Source organism: Apteryx rowi, unplaced genomic scaffold (genome assembly GCF_003343035.1).
Source record: "Apteryx rowi isolate R43461 unplaced genomic scaffold, aptRow1 scaffold_54, whole genome shotgun sequence".
NCBI classification, from domain to species: domain Eukaryota; kingdom Metazoa; phylum Chordata; class Aves; order Apterygiformes; family Apterygidae; genus Apteryx; species Apteryx rowi.
In genome coordinates this window covers 1,962,999-1,984,077 of record NW_020450805.1, presented here as the reverse complement: position 1 = coordinate 1,984,077, position 21,079 = coordinate 1,962,999, and the positions used below count along the sequence as shown (strand labels likewise).

General features: G+C 36.0%; 1 protein-coding gene across 1 annotated transcript in view; it reads right to left on the bottom strand.

Annotated features, from left to right (window-relative positions):
• The window catches only part of TTC27 (tetratricopeptide repeat domain 27), a 144,926-nt gene that overhangs the window by 16,410 nt on the left and 107,437 nt on the right, over positions 1-21,079 (bottom strand). Inside the window, exons 13-16 of the mRNA XM_026081204.1 lie at positions 15,804-16,031; positions 12,783-12,830; positions 4,898-4,996; positions 3,110-3,162 (exon numbers count right to left, since the gene is read on the bottom strand). Coding sequence (XP_025936989.1) covers positions 3,110-3,162; positions 4,898-4,996; positions 12,783-12,830; positions 15,804-16,031 — 428 coding nt within the window. The remainder of the gene's footprint in view (positions 1-3,109; positions 3,163-4,897; positions 4,997-12,782; positions 12,831-15,803; positions 16,032-21,079) is intronic.

Here is a 21,079-nt window from a genome sequence, read left to right as displayed (position 1 = left end):
ATCTCTTCTTAAGAAATATCATATAAAGATGGTTTACTAAAATTTGCAGCTCGCTCTATTACTTGAGTAAAAGTCCTTAAAAGTGCTATCTCTAAAGAAAAACAGCTCAAAGAAATTGCTGGTTGAGCTTCAAAAAGGAGAGTGCAAGAGTGCAAACATCTCAGCCAGGAAAAGGGAATATCTAACTATTGGATCAGTCCATTAAAAGCTTGGAAATGGCTGGGTCAGTAAAAAACCATAAATAACTGCCAATCTAAGCCCAGAGTATAAAAAGAGTTACTAAGCACCTGAATAGAGCTGAGTGAGAGAATAAAACTATTGAAAGAAAACAGGTCATTTGGAATAGCTAAGGCAGAATAGTCCACAGGCAGATTTTCCCATGTTCACTCCCCTTTTCTCTCCCTCTCATACACATTCTCATGCTTGCCACTGCTGAGTGAACGTACCAAATAACAGTTGGGTCTTCTCCCCTATTAACTGTGTCAGTAAGGGATTTTAGTCCCAGGTTTTGACTTGTTATATTAGAAAAGAACAGAGGCCCGCTTCTTCCTCTGCAGATTTTGCTACAAGGGAAGCTGGGATTCGCCACAGTTCTCTAACAGGCTGGAAGACACTTTGGCTGATGGACACAGTTTAATCACCTGGAGCAACTGCTTATAAAACTGCTCTTCAGCATCTTCAGGATTAGCCTGTACGATCTCCACAATCTTCTCAAAGAAGTTAATAACTTATCAGGAGGGTGGGTGCTGATCAGACGGAACCAGGAGAAGAAAACAAGATACCAAGGACATAGGATGTAAAACCTATTTCTCAAATCATTGCTGTTGCTATGCTAATAAAGTAGTAAATCACTTAACGATGGAGTATCCTTAAGCAGGGTAACAGTTAAACCAATGAATAACCAAATAGGACACCCTAGGCAGTACCAGTGTGTCATCCTGCCTTAGCAGTCAGCATCTTCCACCCAAAAGACAGAGGGGGCAGTCCCAGTTTGGTCTGAGCAATAGGAGATCTCCTAGATTTCAAAGACCTTCTAACGTCCAGAGAAATTCTTCCAGTAAACTAAACAGTAGAGTCTGGTTTTACCACAGCGAATTTTTCCTGAGGACCTTTAGAATACACATAACTTGTGGACTGTTAAAAAACAAACTAACTCCCAAAGCAACAAAAGTCCTTTCATTTGGGTGTCAGCAAGTTGTTTGTGCACACTTTTCAAAGACTTATGCATTTTATATTTGTCTGCTGTATGAGACTGCACTAAGCCTCACCCATATGTACAGCTCTTGGGTGGGTCTGATTTCAAAGCCCGACAGGAGTAAAGCTTGATTTTGATGAGGGAGTACAAGAAAACAGTCAACTTTATTACCTTGTTTTCTTTTCCTTTTTTCTATTTTTCCTTTTTTTTTGTTTTGCTAGCAGGCATGCAAAATTAAAATTTCCACTCTCATCACTCCTCTGCCCCCAAAATAAATTATACTGAAGGTGTGTTCATTGCTTCAGCTGGGATTTAGACTCAGGATGCAACAGATACCCATTGCTTTCAAAGTGGGTTAAACTAAATCACACAGTCTTTATATATAAGTGACTACAAAAATAATTAGTTTGAAGTAGCTATTCTACAGCAAAGGCAGGCCATGCTCAGCTATCAGCATATAATACTGACTTAAGATCTCCTGTACATATATTCCTATCCCATGTGATTCATGTGGAGAAAACCTCAAAAAGCTGTCCCCCCTTACTATTTTTGATAAGATATCAAATATGTTACAAGTTTTGTATGCATTTATTGTGTTAAATCACAAGAGTGGATTCACAGCAATAAAATTAAATTGATAAAGTGAAACTAATCACTCAGTAGTTTCTCAGCCCCATAGTAGATGGATAGGTGGAAAAGTGATTTTGAAAAGATACTTCCATGAACCAAGTATAAGCCAGTCCACGACACATTTAATATATCCTTTTGAACTTTATGCAAAAGAAATAGGAATCTGTCACAAGCAGTTATAGATAAGAGGAAGAAACTTTAAATGAGGAGAGTCATTTCTGAATAAATGTATAATCACCTTAAAGATGCTACAGAGAAATTAATAAATGAGACACAATATGATTTGATAATTAAATTGTGCAGTCTCTTCAAGACAGTGCAGAAGACACAAGGAACTGCTGGAAAGGTAAAACAAGCTCTTTATTTCTATTACTCTTTTTAGTTTAAGTAGTCATCCTAACCTTCATTTTTTTCTTCCCTCCTGCTCCCATTAACATATCTAAGCATCTCTTGATTTTATTTACAATATTAGTTGCTACCTGTTTCCTTGGTGTGTTTTTTTTGGTTTACCCTTTCATGTAAGCTTACTATTCTTTGTCTTCTTTTTGGTTTGCCTCTTGAGTGCATAACCACATAAACTGATGTCAGATTTTCAAACACAGTCTAATTTTTTGTATCAATAAGGTTTTTAAAAATACATTTTTTTCCATTATTTCATTCTTTGGGRACAGGTTATAATGTGAAAATTCTTCTGAAATATTAAGTTCTTTCAAGTATTCTTTCAAGAATCTTTTACTACATTGAACTGAGATACAAAAATAAGAAGGGCAGTCCATTTAGGTCAAAGCTTCTTATATTAATGGCTAATTTGCAGGGAAAAGAACAAGCAAGCTATTATGTGTGTAGATCTCCATCTGCTTTCATGATATGAAAAATAAACTGCCTGTTTTTCCMTCAAATCTCCTGAGATTAATGAAGTATGAATTGATACAGGTCTAAATACATAGTTTGTTTAAAATGGACACATCCTTTTAACTTCATAGTCAAATTAGTTTCCAACTGCAATATGAATGTCTTGCACTGGCTATCTGTACTACGTAATTAAAACTTATAACAAGAAAAGGGTAGGCTTAGTAATTGCTACTTTTATAAAGTCTATGAAGCTTCCTGAAAAAATGAAACAAGTATCATCAGACAGTCCAAGCTGGGAGAGAGAACCGAAGGGATGAGAATTAGTATAAATAGACTAACCGCATTATGAGAACAAAAAAGTCAGTGTCAGAAAAAGGAAATCCAAATTATTTATTTTGGAAACTGTATCTTCTAATCCTTTTAAGTACTTACTTTTGTTTTAATCTGATATACGCAGTTGATAAATTGTTCCAGGCCTCAGCATTCTGTAATGACAAAAGGAGAAACACCACCCAAAATTATTATTTACTCATGCTACACTTGTTTGAAAAAAATATGTAAATGAAACTACTATGAATTATTATATAATCAATTTTGCTAATCACACAGATATTAACACACATTAATATATTTATTATAATGTAGTAAAAATATTGCATTAAAACAGAAAATATTAAATTAAAATATGGATAAATATTACTGATTATAGCAACAGTCAGAAATACAAACAGTTCGTTTAACTCCCTTCTCTTTAGAATATGCTACACCAGCTCTTGCCTTCAGTTTAAACTGTAAACAGGCATCCTCTTCTGGATCTAGCTGGGATGGCTGGAGATGTCAGTGCTTCCAGCAGCTCATCACTTCTTACCAGCTGGAAGTTACTTACCCACACAACTTTTAGTAGAAGAAAAAAGAAAAAAAAAAAAAAAATCATCTGAACGTCCCTTAATGCATTTCAGGCAAAACTAACAGGGTCAGCTCCAACTGGGCTCAGCAACTGGTTAGCTGAAAGGGATTAGAGTGCCTTACACTTCTGTAAATTTGAAGCCATACCACTGCAGTCAGCAATGTGGTGACTAGTATAAATTTAAAGAACAGAACCTGGGTATTTCAGTGAAATACTCTCTTGTGCTGAAGACTACTCTCAGGCTTATGGAGCATTTAAATCATGTTGGGAAACCTTTTTGAGGCTTAAGTCATGAAAAGAGTCAGGACATTGTTGCAGATTGTTGCACAGGGACAGGTTTCACCTCCATAGCTAAGAGCCAGCTCAGCACCCTATACTCTCATAATAAATGCTACTTAACTTGCTGAGAAGTCAGTTGGCTTGTTTGTATAAATGCAGGCAAGTATGAGCCCCAGACAGGTAAGTGAACACAATTTCAGTATCCACTTGGGACTAATTTACTGTGTTGAAACAGATCATGCCAATGTGTAAAACAAGGCAAAACTTCCAGTTAAGTACTGGCTTCTCTGTTTTTCTTTCAAATAAGTTCTTTCATTTTAGTAATAAAGAAAACAGAATACTTTGTCACCTTGTTTGCTCTCTTATTATTTCCCCAAGAAAAAAGAATGAAAAGCAGTTTCTGTCAAGTAGGTGACATCGACTGTAAGTCAGCAACATAATGGCAGTCAGGCCTTTTGACAGGAAAGTATAGCCAGTACATTCCCAAGAGGTAATCCGGTTGTCATTTCTGCAATCTCTGCAGTCATACTCGCTCAAACTGCAATGTTGTACACACACTTCCCTTGTACATCCTGAAAAACTGGGTAACAAGCTCCACTTTGCCTGTGCTCATGGATTATATTAGTCACAAATTTACCTGCATACACAACTTACTTGACTCTCTTTCAGGAGAATTTGATTACTTACTTAAAAGACTAAGCATTTTAGCTTAGTGTTTTGTCTGTCTCTTTAGCTCTACTGATGGACTGCTCACTCCCTTTTCTCTCTGCTGTAGCAATGTATGCAAGCATAAAGAACTTGTATGCTCAAACCTATTTTAACATTCACACATGCATACTTGGACAAAGTTAAGTATTGGGCAAGTATTTTTATGATGCCTCATGAGGAAAATATATCCTTTATGCAAAAGTTTAATTTATTCAAAGGGCTAAGGTTTAAACAAGTTTTTTTAGTATTGCTTTGTTTGTTTATAATGAAAACATCCTTGTTGCTTTTAGATAAGCCATCTCAATCTCTTGCTGAAATGTACATACATCTGGTTCCAATGTCACACAGCGCTGAAATGCTTTGGCAGCACCTTCGTAGCCTTCTAAAGCAATGTACGCGCAGCCCAAGGAAAACCATACACCTAGCTGGAGAGAAAAAAGAATGATTTCATACATACATATATACTTCAGCACAAAATAAATCATTTTGCCTGAATGCTCAAACCCACACTACTCTTGCTGATTCTACCTGATTTTCAGCTACAATAATAGTACTGCATTGTTATTTATAACATCTTGAACACAGAATATATGAAAACCTTCAGTCAAAGTATTTAATAAAAACAGATAAACAAAAATGATGATGTGGGAACCACTTCATCATATGTGAAGTGCTTTTTAACAGTGCATCTTCATTTAGAAAAGTGACTGATACTAAGAGGTTTGCATACTTTGCTTTAACTTGCAAAAAATCCACATTCACTCTATAGTATTGCTATTAGGTCAAATGGTATATGCTAGAAAACATACTTCAGGCAAAACACTTATAACAAACATTTCAGATGACTGAAAATGAGCAATTCAAAATTACAGCTCTTTCAGCTTGTTAGAATATTGATCTTTAGCTTATAATGCAATGTTTAGAAACAGAAATGTACTCAAATAATGCCTTACTTAAAACACAGAATTTTACCAGTTCAATAAACCTTTCACTGCCAACCTTCAGTTGCTCTGACCAAATACCTCTCATCTGTCCTCACAAATATCATATATGAGCATAAGTTATAGCAAATTAAATACATATTTTCATAGCTCTTTGATATCATGTTCCTGATTTGTCAGACTGCTAATTCTCAGAGCTGCAAGTTAAGCAGTATCACCTTTTAGAAAAACTCTATAATTCAGACAAGTATTAAATCCTAAATACACTGATAGAATATATTCTGAAGAAATTTGCTGTTTAAATGTATAGGGTCGTTATCAAACAGAACATTTTACAATCTGCTACAAAATCATTCCAAATACTGCTACCTACTGCAAAAAGTTCAACCCTTTCTCCATTCTAAATGCCTAGGTAAGAAAAATAAGTTGGTTTCTTGGGATATTTTTTGGGGGTGGGAAGAAGGTAGCGAAGAGGAAGATGGAAAATCAGGTTACATTAGCTCTAACTTACACGGAGCAACAACTTACTACTTTTCAAGATGTCTGATTTTTATATCCTCTTGCGTTATGGATACTAGCTTTGAAGCAAACAATTTTGATAACTCAGGCTCTTCCTAGGAAACTCTAAGGGCTATTTAAACATAAATATATTATCTTAAGAACCACTTGCAAATCAGGGCTTTTACAGGGTTGATGATCAAGCTAGTGGCTCATATGCAAGGAACAGTTTACCTCTACAGAGTAACTATGAACTCTATAGCAGGCATCTCAGATACTTTATGCAGTTTTCGCCAGATGAGTCTTTTTTTCCTCAGTCTCTCAGCACCAACTTAATCTAGTTGGAGCAGACATCTTGTTACTGATTTTTACAGTAGCCAATTGATTTTTCTCTTCCAACATATTTTATTGAGTTGAAACTATTTTATTTTTTTTAAATACACGGTTGCTTCCTAGATGTTGKGGGGGGCAGACTGCAGCTTGGACGCCTGGGAAGGGAATGTCTTATGCTTCCAGCACTCAAGGTTGTATACGAATTGGCACTTATTAAGTAGTTAGGGGGTTTGTATCAGTGGTGGGGAAGAGCACAGGGAAGGGAAGGGAAGGCATCTTCTCTCGATTGCTTTTTCATCTCTGAACAATACTGTTTATGATTTTACACCAAGATAATAAAAGAATTAATTCTTCATTTTCTTCTACAGAAAACCTTGACTGTGAGAATTATCCCATGCTTACAAAGTATATCCAACAGGAAAAGTAGTTTAGTTTACTCTCTCTTCTGAAGTAATAAATTATCAAATAAACAATAGCTGACCCTGAAAGTATTATCGGTTGCCAGAATTGCCCCTTCTCTGAGATTAAGAAGTTATTCATATCATTTTAATCATGAATTTCTGACATAAAAATCTATTCTGGGTGACATTAAAATCATGCTTTTAAAAAGGATCACTGTAACCATAAATCCTACAGCCTAACCAATTAAACAGCTGAGTTTTATATCCTGAAAAGTTATGCTAAACATTTAAAAAGTTAGATAGTATTACAGATACGTAATGGATTACTAGGGGGGCCATTTAGGAGGAACTGAATGACAGCCTTAGCTTAGATCCTAGCATATAAATGTATTACATTGCCCACCAGGGTAACAGATCTGACAGTGATCAGTCTCATGTTATCGAGGCAAAAAAACTGAACAAGCCTGGAAATAAAGGTATCCTTTCTCATTTGTGTGTGTGTAAGATGGCCAATCCTCAGCACATACAGGTGTATTTATAGGCAAAGATGAAACTGCCAATTACATCTGGCCTGGGCAAACAAGAAAATCTGCTTTTCACCATTGTTAGTCTGCCACCTTCATGATCCTTAAACTCATCACTCAAAGAAGAAAGTATGCATGAGAAAACAATTTATTTCCCAAATCTCAGAGGGCAAAATTAATGGGAAATAAACATTAAGTCAAGTCTCATTTTTTGGAATCTCTTTTATCCCTCCACTCTCTAACAGTTCCCCATTTCCACACAGATGCTAGTAACTCCCCTTCGCTGCCTTCTAGGTTGGAAAGGTGAGGGAAGAGATGGGAGGACTCAGGTATGAAATTTAAGGCTAGCTCCAACAACACTGCTCAGATGAGAGCGCGGCTCAGGCTACACAGTCAAAACTGGGCTTCGGCAAACAGTAAGACAGAAAGAATCACTGCATTTCTTATTTTTCAAATACATGCAATTACAGCACAGTCTTACATCTGGGCTTGTGTTTCCAGCATCTGATTGACTGAAACTCCTACCATTTTCATTTTTTTGAGGTAAAGTGAGTGGCTACATATCTCAGAAACCGGCTTATCAGTGCTTAAATTTGTTGATTCCTCTCTCAAGGAAAAGTTACACAATACAAGTAGAATGTAAATAATTCTTTATTTCTGTGGGGAAAAGCTTTATGAGTGGATACCTAGTTAAAATCATAAAATGACTGCAAAGAGTAGAGAATTTTCTTTTCTTGATAGTTTTAAGCAAAATATTGTGTTCAGCTCTAACTAAGCATGAAGATTTGGACTGAAGGGAAGAAATTTGGGAATTAGACATGATGGATAAGATTGCGAAAGGTGTCCAAAAGGAATTTTTTAGCAGACAAGGAGAGTGAGATGAAAAGTCTCTGGAGTGGGAATTAAGACATGGAGCTATGTGATGAAAGAAGAGTAATTTTCAGAAACTGGACTGTTTCTGAGATGTTATAATATCGAGGTGCAAAGTATATAGGAAACGGATTAGGTCACGCTGATGGAAGAGTGTTGCCATATGTTAAAGAAAACTTCAGAGTCAATTGTATAAAAAAAACTGTATAAACAAACAACAGAACTGCTATGGATTAAAATTTCAAGCTTAAATAAAAAAACAGTGCAAAGATTGCATCACTGAATACTTGGCTAAGATGGTGAATGTAACATACTGAGGGAGATCAGAAGGCTATGACAACAGCAAAAACAAATACACGGAGATTTTAATTACTCCATATAGTTTAGTAAATGTCATATTGGATGCAATTCCAAGACTAAATATTTTAGACATGAAGAAGATGGTCAGAAGACAGTACTTACCTTGCTCCTGACCATTACTTAAGAATCAAGTTCAAAGTATTACAATACAAGAGATCCTTTGTTGTAACATAGCTAGATTCAATAGTCCTCCAACAACAAAGCCAAACATTTAGTAAAGATGACGTTAATTTTAAGAACTACTTAAAGGGGAATTGTGTTAAAAACTAAAAGGGACAGCTAAAAGAGTAAGTGTTCTGCAGAAGATGTGAAACCTATTTAAACAGGAGATATTTCAAGTCTTGGAACAATGGCATATTGTCATTCAAAAAGGTTCTAAACAGTTAAAACAGTTAAAAAGCAAAATAAAGGAGACTATTAGGAATAAGACTACATACTTAAAAAGTTGATGTGGTAGACAAATGAGAAAACTGGAAAAGAACAAATCTGACAGGTTAACTGCAAAAACATGGTGATTGAGTAAAAAAAGAAAAACCAGATAACAACAACAAAACCCTTGACACGCACTTGTTAAAGGCACAATGTCCTTCTCCAAACATGGCCAAAGCAGAACACTGCAAGGAGTCCGTAGGACCAAGAAATAATCAGAGTAAAAAAGGAACACTGAACACCAGCGCAGCAAAGATTTTGTGTGTTCACTGGGGAAGAGCTTGCGGAGGCTCACAACTCAAGGGCCTCCCCTATCCCAGTACGTCATGTAGTGAAGGGCTTTCTTAGGTTACTGTAGAAAAGACTATAGAACAAATAACAAAATGAACCGTAATGAGTCACTGCAAACTTTAAGGAATCTGCATATAAAATAGCTGAATGCAGGAAGTATATGGGGAGCTACAAATCAATAGGGATGATATTCCTGTCAGGCAAATTAGTTGATATTCGGTTTAAGAGCATTATTGGATATACGATATACTTTATTGGGGAAGAGTCAAATTCACCAAGGCTGCTACACTTCTCTGAAAGAAGCAGAAGGGGCTTGAGTCTAATTGGATTCGAAAAGGTATTTGACAAAGCTKCCTCACCAAAAGCTTTTAAAGAAGCTACATTGCCACAGGATAAGAGAGGAAGTCCTTGCATGGGCAAATAATCACAAGATAGGAAACAAAGAGCAGGAGTACATTGCCAGTTTTTACCATTTCTTCCAACACAGAAAAGTAAGGACCTTCAAATGAAGCCAGTAGTTCACAAGCTGTGAAATAACTCCTGCGGTTATTTTGACAGTCAAAGCTACAGATGCTACATACTTATACAGGCTCAGAGGATGACTATGCAAACTCAAAAAAAAGTATCCATGGCTACTAAACACAAAGCTGTCACCCCCGGATGAGGAAGTCTTTGAATCACAGATCTTTGAGGCTGCTGGATTAAGTTTGTCTTGCTCCTACACTCTCAAAAACATTTGACCGTTATCAGGCATGACATTGGCCCAGATGCAACCTTATCTTATAGCTGTTCTTATATAATGAGTACAGTTCACGTTTGTCACTTCAAGATTGAAATTCATTTGTATACATCTACATTCAAAAAGCATGTGGAAGCTGAACCTGACTCAGAATTTAGCTGCTTAATTTTGCATCTTGCTAATATAAAAGTTGGTTAGTCCATGACCTGCACTAGTGACTTTTGCTATAGAGAATTCAATCACTGAAAAAGCATAATCTTTCAATGCAAGTCAAACATTTAACTGGCAAGCACCTTTGAAAATATCCACCCAACAAATTATTTTGACCTGTAAATCCTTCAAGGGCCTCTGTTACTTCATTTTCAATTGCAGCTCAAGACCACAGGCAACAGTAATAGCCAGGCTGGATAACAGAGGAAGTGGCTACTAAGGCACATTTTCAAGACCCACAAGGAAATTAATCAAATTGCCTTTAATCTATCATAGCACTGAAATGGTATTTTACTGTCCTTTAGATGTCTAGAAAGGGTACATGAATTTCTTCCAGGATATAAGAAGGGCAGTGACTTTTTATTATTTATTTAGAATACAGTTTAAGGATGGATTTAGAGCTATTTTGCGTGGAAAGAATGGTAAGAATGCCCTTTTTATGAGGCACGGCATGAAATCTGCTGATTCTACTGGCTGATGTAATAACTGCTCCAAGGAGAGTGACTGACTGCAAGGTAGTGTAAGGAAAACTTTGTCAGAAGTTCAAAAAAGAATTTTGTTACCACTCGTAGAACTAGGTTAAAGTTCCTTTTTGGGAAAAAAAGAAAAAATGTTGGCTACTGATTGGAAAAACAGATGAAAATGAACTGCAAAATTTTCTCCTTTTTAAGACTGAAAACAGTGAGCAGCAAAAGATGATAATTTAGGCTCAAATCCTTTGTTAACACTTGCCATCAGGAATTTCCAGACAAGTTTTAAATTAGTCTAAATGATTACAAAATTCTTCAGGAAGTCTAAACAATTCTCTTGTATCCGTGGGAATACGCTTCCAAAATAATTTCTTTAAAAGTATAGCTGAATACTTGAAAAGAAAAAAAAAAAAAAGCGTACATATTAAGAATCTTTTCTGCATTTTAAGAAGCTCCTACTATTCATATATTGTAAATATACATACATTTTTTCCAGAATCTAGTAAACTCTTAAGTAAAATACTCACAATGGTGTTAGTTTAGAAGCCGATTTAAAATGAAACAATCCATACCATGAAGAGCAAAATTAGTCTTCACAGAGAGTAATTACAATTAAATTCTAAGAGCTCTACTTGAGTGAAATCCTATCTGAGTATATTTAATTACTCATTTCTGGCATAAGTTGTCTACCTGATAAGTCAGCTTCCTTTGAACACATTGACAGAATGTTTATAGTTTTAAACCAAGTATAGAGATTTTTATCATCTTCTCCAATTAGAGATTCTAACTCAACTCTTAAGTTACTTTTATCATTACAGGATGAATGAGAAGGAGAATTCTTGAGAATATGGCTCTCGCTGCATTGTCCAAAGCTTTAAATTCCAGATGTAGATGATGGCAAGCTAACTACTAAAGTGTTTTCCCAAATCTGAGAGAGAGGACTGATCTGCCTCACACCCAAGAAAATTAGCCTGAGAAGTTAGGAGCCAATTAGTCTGGCCCAAAAAAGGATTTTTCTTTTCTTGCAGACAGTGACATGGTAGGTAAAGGTGTGGGCACAGAAAAGTTGCCATGAACATTCAATTTCTGGAAAATTCAAAGGTGACCTGACTGGATATAGAGAACCATACACTGCTCAGGGCAAGAACTAACAAATCTGTTATCTAACAAGCTGTAAGCTTTGCTATGTGGACTTTAACAGTTGGAGAAATGACTGCATAAGCTGTTTGATCTCCCCTCCCTTCTCTTTCCCCAACCCACCGGGATTGTCCCAGTCCATTCTCGCAAGATGCTCTCAGTGAAAATGCAGGAGAAATCCAGCTGTCATCCCTTAGGCACTTACTGAAACAAGTAAATTTGTGAGCAGTAGTGCTAATGAAGGCAGGTTTCAGGTATATTTGAATTGTAAGATTTGAGATCCTTTGTGGATTCTCCAAAGTCTAATCTGGTGTTCGGCTCATACTGTATAGACCTACCTCTAAGACCTCCACCAAATTTGACTGAAGTTGGCCAAAGAGCATACAAATTTAAAGGAGGATTGACACAGAATGATCCCACCCATTAGATATTTTTGGGAATCATTCGTTTCAAGTCTAGAAAACTCTTCCTCCAAAAAGGTTTCTGATAATAGCTAAAAAGAAAGACTTAATTTCTTTGTAATAGGAAGTCCTTGTTTACCTGACAAATCATTCTCAATTATGGGAACACTTCATTAATTAATCTCTTCCTTGTATTAAAGCTCTCAAATCTAAAATCACCTGCCTCTCTCCACAAGACATCTTGGAATAGGAAATAATTAATTCCTGTAGTGACAGAACACAGACAGACTTTAGAAGACAGTGATGTGTCAAATTCACAGTATCCATTTGCTCAATCTGTTTGTTTGAAACAATTCTTCTGAATCTTAAATAGAGCTTCCTGAGCAACAAGAGGAGGAAACGCTCATTTTCCTAAATGGACTGGACTATTTTTCTTGGATTGCCTTTCATTTTAAGCTTCCTTTGGATAGGACGCACACACACACACACNAAAAAAAAAAAAAAAAAAAAAAATCTCAGCAGTGTATTTTTCAGTTTTGAGCTCTGCAGGCCAACTTCTGCTGCCCTTTATAGCCAGAAGTCCTCCTGATTTCAATAAGAGTCTTACCTGAGAAATAATGTAGATATTTTGGCATTTCCTGAGGCAGTAAGGGAACTGGAAGACAAGGGAAACTGTTTTTGTTCCTTTTTGCTTACATTCTAAGGTGTATATACTTACAAGTTATCCGGAGTTCATTTGAATAGGAACAGGACTCTGATTCACTGGAAGAAATATATTACTGAAATACTGAACAGCTTCGGGATATATGATTCGAAAGGCTGGAGGCCTCCAAAATTTTCCAAAAGCAGAAGTACAACAGGTTACATGGAACTCAAACCAGCTTATGCAGCATTCTTTGGAGGGCAAGAAACAATATCTTGCCTTCTCACTGACTTAGCAACAGGTACGAAGGGCACAATGCATAGACATAAAACAACCACAAAGCTGTTTTAAATTCTCAAGACCTTTCACAGGACGGACCTTATTGGGATGCAATGTAAGAGCGGCTGAGAAAATGAAGCATCTGTCTGCAGACGAACAGTTTGCAAAGGATCTGTCAAAATCTGTCAGCATCATCAAGAGAAATCTCTTGACTGAGGCTTCAGTTTTGATGCATCATTGTAATAAAAGCTGCTGTCACCACAAGCATAACAGTGCTTCTCAGTAGCTCCAGAGCAGCACAGACCAGAACACTTGATAATGATTTCTGTGGAATACAGAGATGTGAGTTTTTACTGCCTAAAGCCAACAGAGTAAAAGACAAGGTAAAAGGCTAATTCTGTTAAAATCTCCTCCCCAGAAGAGTAAATGATCAAAAACAACAGAAAGTTTAAAAGGAAACTGCTTTAGAGTGCTATTTAAAAATGGAACAATATATTCAGAGAAGTTTGTTACATTAAGCAAATTCATTCCCTAAACTAATATCTGATGTAGAAACAGAATCCTTCAGCTAAGATTTGATGTAAATTAAATCATTTAAATAGTAGACATGTTATTATGTATATGGATATTTCTGTTTTATATTGCTACAAATAATATATATTATATAAACTATAATATATAATAATATTTTAATATTTTGATGTTGAGTACATATTCATTCACTATCCCATAGTAATTGGAGGTACTAATTGGACGTTATCATAACAGATATTTTAAAATGAGCTGGAGATTTAGTATGATCTTGAAATTTCTCTTAAATCCTGGTATGGTCCAACACATTAATGCATGCCTTGTGTATTAAGTACAAGTTTGTTTGAGGGGCCGGGGGGAACCTCAAGGTTTTTTTTGTTGTTGTTTTAAAGGTGTCCAAATCAGTTCTTTGCAAGGCTTCTCCTTTTCTTACACTCTCTAAATACATTTCCAACAGCTTCAAAATAATTTCTTGAATTTTTTCAAAATCTAGCTGAAGATTATTCAACAAAGAATTTAATTCAGACCCCAGGTCTTTTCCCCAGGATCATTAGAATACTTTGAAATTCCTTATTCATTGGCACTGGTCACTCAGAGGTAGGAAAATAGCCCCAGAAGAATTTCTGTGTTTCCTTCTCTACTAAAATGATTCTTCAATAAAGATTTTTTTTAATCATTTAAATTCAGATGAGGTACTGTCTTTCACTGCTTTTCTTACCTGACATTGCCCTTGGATAAATTTGCTGTACTCACACAGCAAATGTCTAAAAGTATCTCTGTAGTTCTCTGTTGCTATTCTCTTCCCATGAAACCTCTTCGTCTTTTCTCTTCCTGTAGCTTCTGTTGCTTAGAACACAGCTCTACTTTCTATAAACCTCTTTTTCTACTAGCAAAAGTAGTAACATCTACTCATAGTTGCTGATATAGACTATAGAAGGTAACTATATAAGGGAAGGGAAAAGTCATAAATATCTACCACTGTGTTATCCATGAAGGTTTATGATCACAATTGCGCTTTCCATAGCTCTCTTATACTGAAAACATTTAGGTATGGAGAAGGGCCAGCTACAGCTTCAACTGAAATAAAGCATGGGAAGCAAACAGGCGAAAGGCAGACTTAGGTCTTGGCATACCACTATGTGCATTTGTCAAACAACTATAGAAAGCATCTCAGAGGTGCAGTGTCTGCAGGAAATTCCAGCTGCAATCTATACACTAAGTAAGGCAAGAGGAAAAATTGATAATTACATGGATTCAGTAACATCCAAAGGAAAACCTGTGACTACTCCAAGTAGTAAGCTGGAGCTGTCTTTCTCAACTGGCAAACACTTTTCCTCTTCCATTCAGTCCTGAATGGATTAATATACATCGATTAAAAAAAAATTTTTTAAACAAAATTGCCAAGAACCTTTAAGAATTGATATAATCTTCACTGAATGTGCAGTCTAATAATTTCACATCTGCAGAATGATAATTAATGCTCTTTGGCTTTCTGTTAACCTAATTCCTAATGCTGTCCCTTGCATCATTCTTTGCAGTAATGACACAGTGTTTCCTTGCAGGAATCCCAAGGACAGCCAAAGGATGATGAGGTGATAAAAATGCAAGTGGAAGTTTAATTTTAGGTGGCTTCTAAACTGCAGTTCAACTTAGCATACTCTCAGATGCAGAAGAAATTCTATTTTGTAGCTAGGAAATTACGTTATGTGAAATAACAGCTTACATAAAGATTAACATAAAGATCACCTGCTGGTAAGAAAGACTATGAAACTATGGCATGCCCACCTTCTCCTGCGGTCTTTTGCAAATGTTTGTGCTTTAGTATCAGAAACTGAGGACTTATAGTGGTCATTCAGAATGACTTTCCTCATTTCCTATATTTCTGTAGAACTTATATTACAAGCATTTTGTCTGATACTTGCTCATGATTTATTTGATGATTATTATTAATTTTCAATGGCTTCATCTCATGGAAATAGAAGAGCTGTATGAAGTGTTAGTTGCATACAAGGACCTGAATGCAAAAGGATGTCTTCACTTCATTGTGCTACTGTTTTTAGACAGGATCCCCAGTCTCTCATACTTATCAGATGAAAAATTTACTAAGAACAGTATTAAACTGCTATTTTGACATTTGTGCACAGAATTGCTTTTGTTGTTGCATTGTTTCCCCACCTGCATAGGGTTGATCTGCACCGAATGCTCAAAGCACTCCACGCACTGCCCGAACTGCCGGTTGCGGAGGTGGAGGAGGCCTTTGGAGCGCTGCGCCCGGGCACTACGGTGCCTCGAGAGCTCCCAGGCCTTGTCATAGTACTGGGGGTCTTTGAGAACATCACCAAGCAAACAGTATAGTCCTGGTGTCTCCTTTTTCTCTAGCTCTCTTCTCAGTATTTCTTCTGCCTGTCAAAAAGCAAAGAGAAGTGAACTCCTTAATGGGACAATTCGTTGTCTATTAATCACCTACCTGAACAATACCACTTCAGTATCTTACAATCATCAGTGAATCATCAGTGGTTTTTGGTTTAATGCACCAAGAAAAATCTACCTATCAAAAGCAAGAAGCAGCTTGCTCCTTGTTTTCTATCCTAGGTGTGTATTCTGTCCAAACAGCAAATATCAGTCCCAGAAATCAAACCTACACCCTCCTGTCAGCAATGCAGTATCACCACCATGAAGATCCTCTTATTATATCTGCATTTTTTAATATTTCCTAATAAGTACTCTTGCCATTCCTTTCTCTCTAACTACTCTTCTCTGAAGATAGTTACTTCCATTCTATTATGTATGAAGATGCATCTGTCTTCATACTGTTGGTTCTGGAAATGCTATTCTTCTACACAAAATGCAGATGTTACACATTTATCTAAATGTTTGAGATAAAATATATTCAGAACATATATAGCATTATGGAAAAGATGACACAAGCTGGGTCTCCCAGACAATCTACTGGGCTATAAACAATTTTCAAAAGGTCTTTATCTCAGGGTCACTATCTCATTCTAACAACAAAGTTTTTGTTTCTTTTTTCAAACAAGAGATAGTCTGCCTTGGCCTTTCCGAAAGATAAGTATGCTGGACAGATGATCTGTTGTTCAGACTGAACTTTTACATCAGTCCCCCACTGCAAAAATGTAACATATATAATTCAGTGCAGTACAAATCTGCTATTTGAAAAGATCTATTTGAACAGTCTGAAACCATGATAGATCTAACATAGCCTACCACAGAATTAGGGTTTGACATTGAAACACTATTCACTCTTCTACCATAGCTAGTTTATCTAACAGGAAAGCTGTGTTTATCTCTGCATTTAAATTATTATTGCTTTTCTTGTTCTTATGAGAACTGTTTTCTTTCCCATTCAGAACATCTCTAGAGAATCAAATAAGTGGCTGCTATATGAGCCCTCCTCCTCCAATAATTCATTGATCCTATTTGAAAATTATCTTTAGTAGAACGTTTTCAAATATTGTACTTTGTTTTGAAATTTTTAATGTCTACTTTTAGCACTTCATTCTTACTATCATTTTGGTTAAAGAAAGTAGCAGAAATATAAAATTGTACAAATACTTGAAGTGCACAAATATGAAGAAGGGAGCGTATTGCTTAGATTTGCAAAGGGACGTTTAACTGGCAAAAATGGAATCAAAATAAGAGGAAAATTATGGGCTGAATATCAGGAAAATAAGCTAACAACAAGTGTTTTTAAAGTGACTATGGAACAGTTCTTCAAAAACAGCTGAAGAGTCTATTATTTGAGGCATTTAGAATCAGTCTAGCCAAAGCTCTAGAAAACACAGCCTAGTAAGAAGGCTGCACTTGCAGAGGGCACGGTTAGATGACATTCCTCCCCCTTCTCTGCCTCCACTAATTGCTATGACAGATTAAAGGAACACATATTAGTAACAGACCCTTAAAACGAATTGTTCCAGAGCAGAAAGAACTAGGCACTCTATGATTGCAGTAATTGCATTAGGCACCAAAGGGTAAGGATTTTTTTTTTTTTTCCCTTCAAACAAAGAAAAAAGACTGAACTTCTGCTGTGTGAACAGCAGCTATGAGGTGAAAAGGGCACTGCATGCTGCTCCTTTACCTCTTCCGGAACAGGGCACTCTCAGGCTTAGCTTGCTTTTCTATGGTAGTGCCCAGTGCTAATAATACGCCAGGCCAACAAGTCAACCATTCACTAATAACATTTCATATTTAAGAGCATAAAAACATCACGTTCTGGTCTAATTTTGCAAGGATCCATTGTCAACATAAATATTTCAGCACAGAGATAAAACAGGGAATTAAATAAGCAGAAATCTGACCTTTTCTTCATCTCATTAGCTATCGGATCACCCCTCTGGCATGTTACAAACCTTTTTATTACTTAAATCTGTAAAGGCTAATACAAGTGATCGTAACCAGGAATTAAAAATTTGTATTCCTGAAACATTTGTCTTCTACAAAACCAGATAATACTTTAAAACAGGATTTCTCATTTTGCTGCATATTCCTAAGTTCATAGTAGACTATTTTCAAAAATGCACATTTAATCTTTGATAAGAATTTTGCTTCTGCAAAGGGGCAAATCTTGTCTTGAAAACAGAATTCTTATCAAGAAACATTCTCCACTCAGTTGATACAGTGTATATAAAGGAAATATAACCATTAGAGATTTATTTAATTGCTCTTACCCATTAAAGAGATTTTAATTATTAATTGGTATGTTTCATAATTGAAAATTATATCTAAATTAAACAAGCTTTGATAGGAAAAATATCAATAAAAAGCTAACTAAAAATAAAAATTGAAACTTCATAATCCTTGCTGACTGAAACAGTTGCAATTAGAACACCACTGTTTTTCACAGAATGGTCTACACTGAAATGGATGGAAATCAATCTTCTGTTAATAAGACAGCTGATTTAAGCATGAGAAAGATTGAAGCTGTTATCTTGCTTTCTGGACTACTACAGCTGATACAGGAATTAAATAGGCAGTGCTTCATAAAAACCCACAATCATTAAAAAAAGTTCTAGTTTAAGTGACTTTTTCATACTCACTACAGAGACTCTTAGAAACCGACTTTAAGGTTCCTCCTGCATTTGGCTTCCCAACCTTGAACTTTCACTTGCTTGTCCCATCCATGTGTTCCCAGCCTTTTATTTCACCTGTTTCGTAAGAGCCTCTATACAAGCCTCACATATTAAAATGATCTACATATATTAAAATGATCTACAGATTCTATTATACAATAATTCAGTCCTCTGCTAGTTAAAAGAATTTCCTAAAATGCTTTCATCTTTTCTGTTTGGACAGGATTTCCTAGGCTACCAGAGAAGTAGCATGAAGAAGGAGAACAGATGATCATGGAAAAAGGTAGTGAGGGAAAAGGAGAACTCTTAAGTTGTAATTTCATCTTTCTCTATAATTTCATGCATGACCTTGGGCAAGTCATTGACTCTTCCTTCTCAGTTTTGTAGCTACATATAGAGAATGCTTACCTGCTTTCAGAGTGTAGTGGAAATCAATTAAGTTCTTGAACTATCTCACATGCCAATCAGTACAGCACTATACTTGACTTTGCTTCTGAAATTTCCTGAATTTAAAGCTAAGTTTCTGAGTTCTTACTACAATTGTGTTTCCTTGCTCAAAGGTTCTGAGAAATTTGTGGATATTTTCATTCATAAATTTATCTTGTCATGACATGAAAAATAATGTTGTGGAATTTCTGGGTATGTTAGTCTAAAACCAGACTGCATACCATGCTGTTTTCCCTGCTCTAAGGGGATTATGGGGATAGGGATATAGCTGAAAACAGTGTTACAAGACAGAATACCAGGCTGATGCTAAAAGGCAGCTCTCACGAATCCAGCAACGGTCAACAGCTACAGTGCTCTAGAGCTCCTGCAAGGGAGAAAGTCCTCATTTCAATTGGAAGAACTGAAAATTCTTATCTCCAGGTCATTCTTCCTTTTTTTTTCCTCCCCCCTTTATTTTTTTGGGGGGGAGGGGAACAGCAAAGTAGAGCCATTTTTATTATATTTTCTATTTCAGGTGAGGTTAAGAGACATCTTATGCCTTAAACCAGATAAAGCTCTCTGTTGTAAATAATTCTCTGAAGATCTCTGGCTCTCAGTCACAGTTAAAGGAAAAGGGAGAGGGACACAGTAGAGAATCTGACTTTTCAACACCAGTTTTCACTATACACATGGAGATTAGTGTTTGCTTTTCAACAAGTCTGCTAGAGGAATACAAAAAGTATAACACTGGAATCACAAGGACACAGACACTATCAACATACTGTGCATTCAGGTTTTATAATGCTCTTTTTGTTCTGTGCCCTGCTTTGCTCACTGCTTAGCACTGTTACTCTTATGTCAGCTTACAGTTTCTACTAATTATGTTCAGTTTATGAAGCAAATGAGTACAGAGTCGTATCTAATAACAGTAAAAGATCCCCCCACAAATTTATTAAATATTAGTGACATGTTACTCAGCAAAACTTATACTGCTGTATTCCCTCTGTTAAAATTGAGAGAAGTATGTATTTTCCAAGTATGGAGGTTTGCATAGCCATATCTACATGTTCTGTTTCTTTAACAACGCATATTTCAAAAATAGAAGGAACCTATTATTACTCCACCACCAAAATTACACCAGAATCATTGCTTTTTCTGATATCTGGCTTTTTTATTAGGTTTTTCAGTTTTTAAATTATTCTTTTCCATATAAAAGCGGTTGTCAGTGGAAGACATGCAAAACTATTAAAATAGTTTGTTCTTTTAGGCACATACATAGTAAGTTCTTTAATGAGGTCAACATCCACTGAACAACATATTGCACTGGTAGATTTTCATATACTTCTAAAAGAACTACCATGCTTTAAAAAAAATAAAACATTTCTGATGTATACAAACAGTTCAGACTCTGAAAGCCTTCTGATAAGGAGCACAAATATTCACTCCCCTTCGCGAACAGATAAATGTTTCTAATTTTCCAACTTTTTTGATCTGAAGTTAACTTTGTTTCAGCACTACTGCTATTTAGTACTTACAGAGCATTTTCTGTTTTTCAAAGCATAGCACAAACACTCATTCTGAAAGCATTTCTAACCAGTTTCCTGTGTCAGATATCCTGTCCTACTCTCTGAGTGCCATTTTCATAACTCCCTAAGGGCAGTTTGTGAATGTAACTAGGAGAGAATGCATTTCCAGGAAATGGAAAATACTGACCTCTACTTCTCTACTGTACTGAAAGGATTCTGATATTAGCATACCAWCCCCAAGGCATGCATAATGTGACACAGAGCTTGGCAGTGAAACCCGTTAGTTTATAATGACCAGAATCTAGGCATTGGTGTATGATAATTAGAAAAAGTATGCAAGAATGAGAAATTTTACATTTTTTCTATTAATTGAAGTTATAGCTCTCTGTTCTGCAAATTTAACTTAGTATAA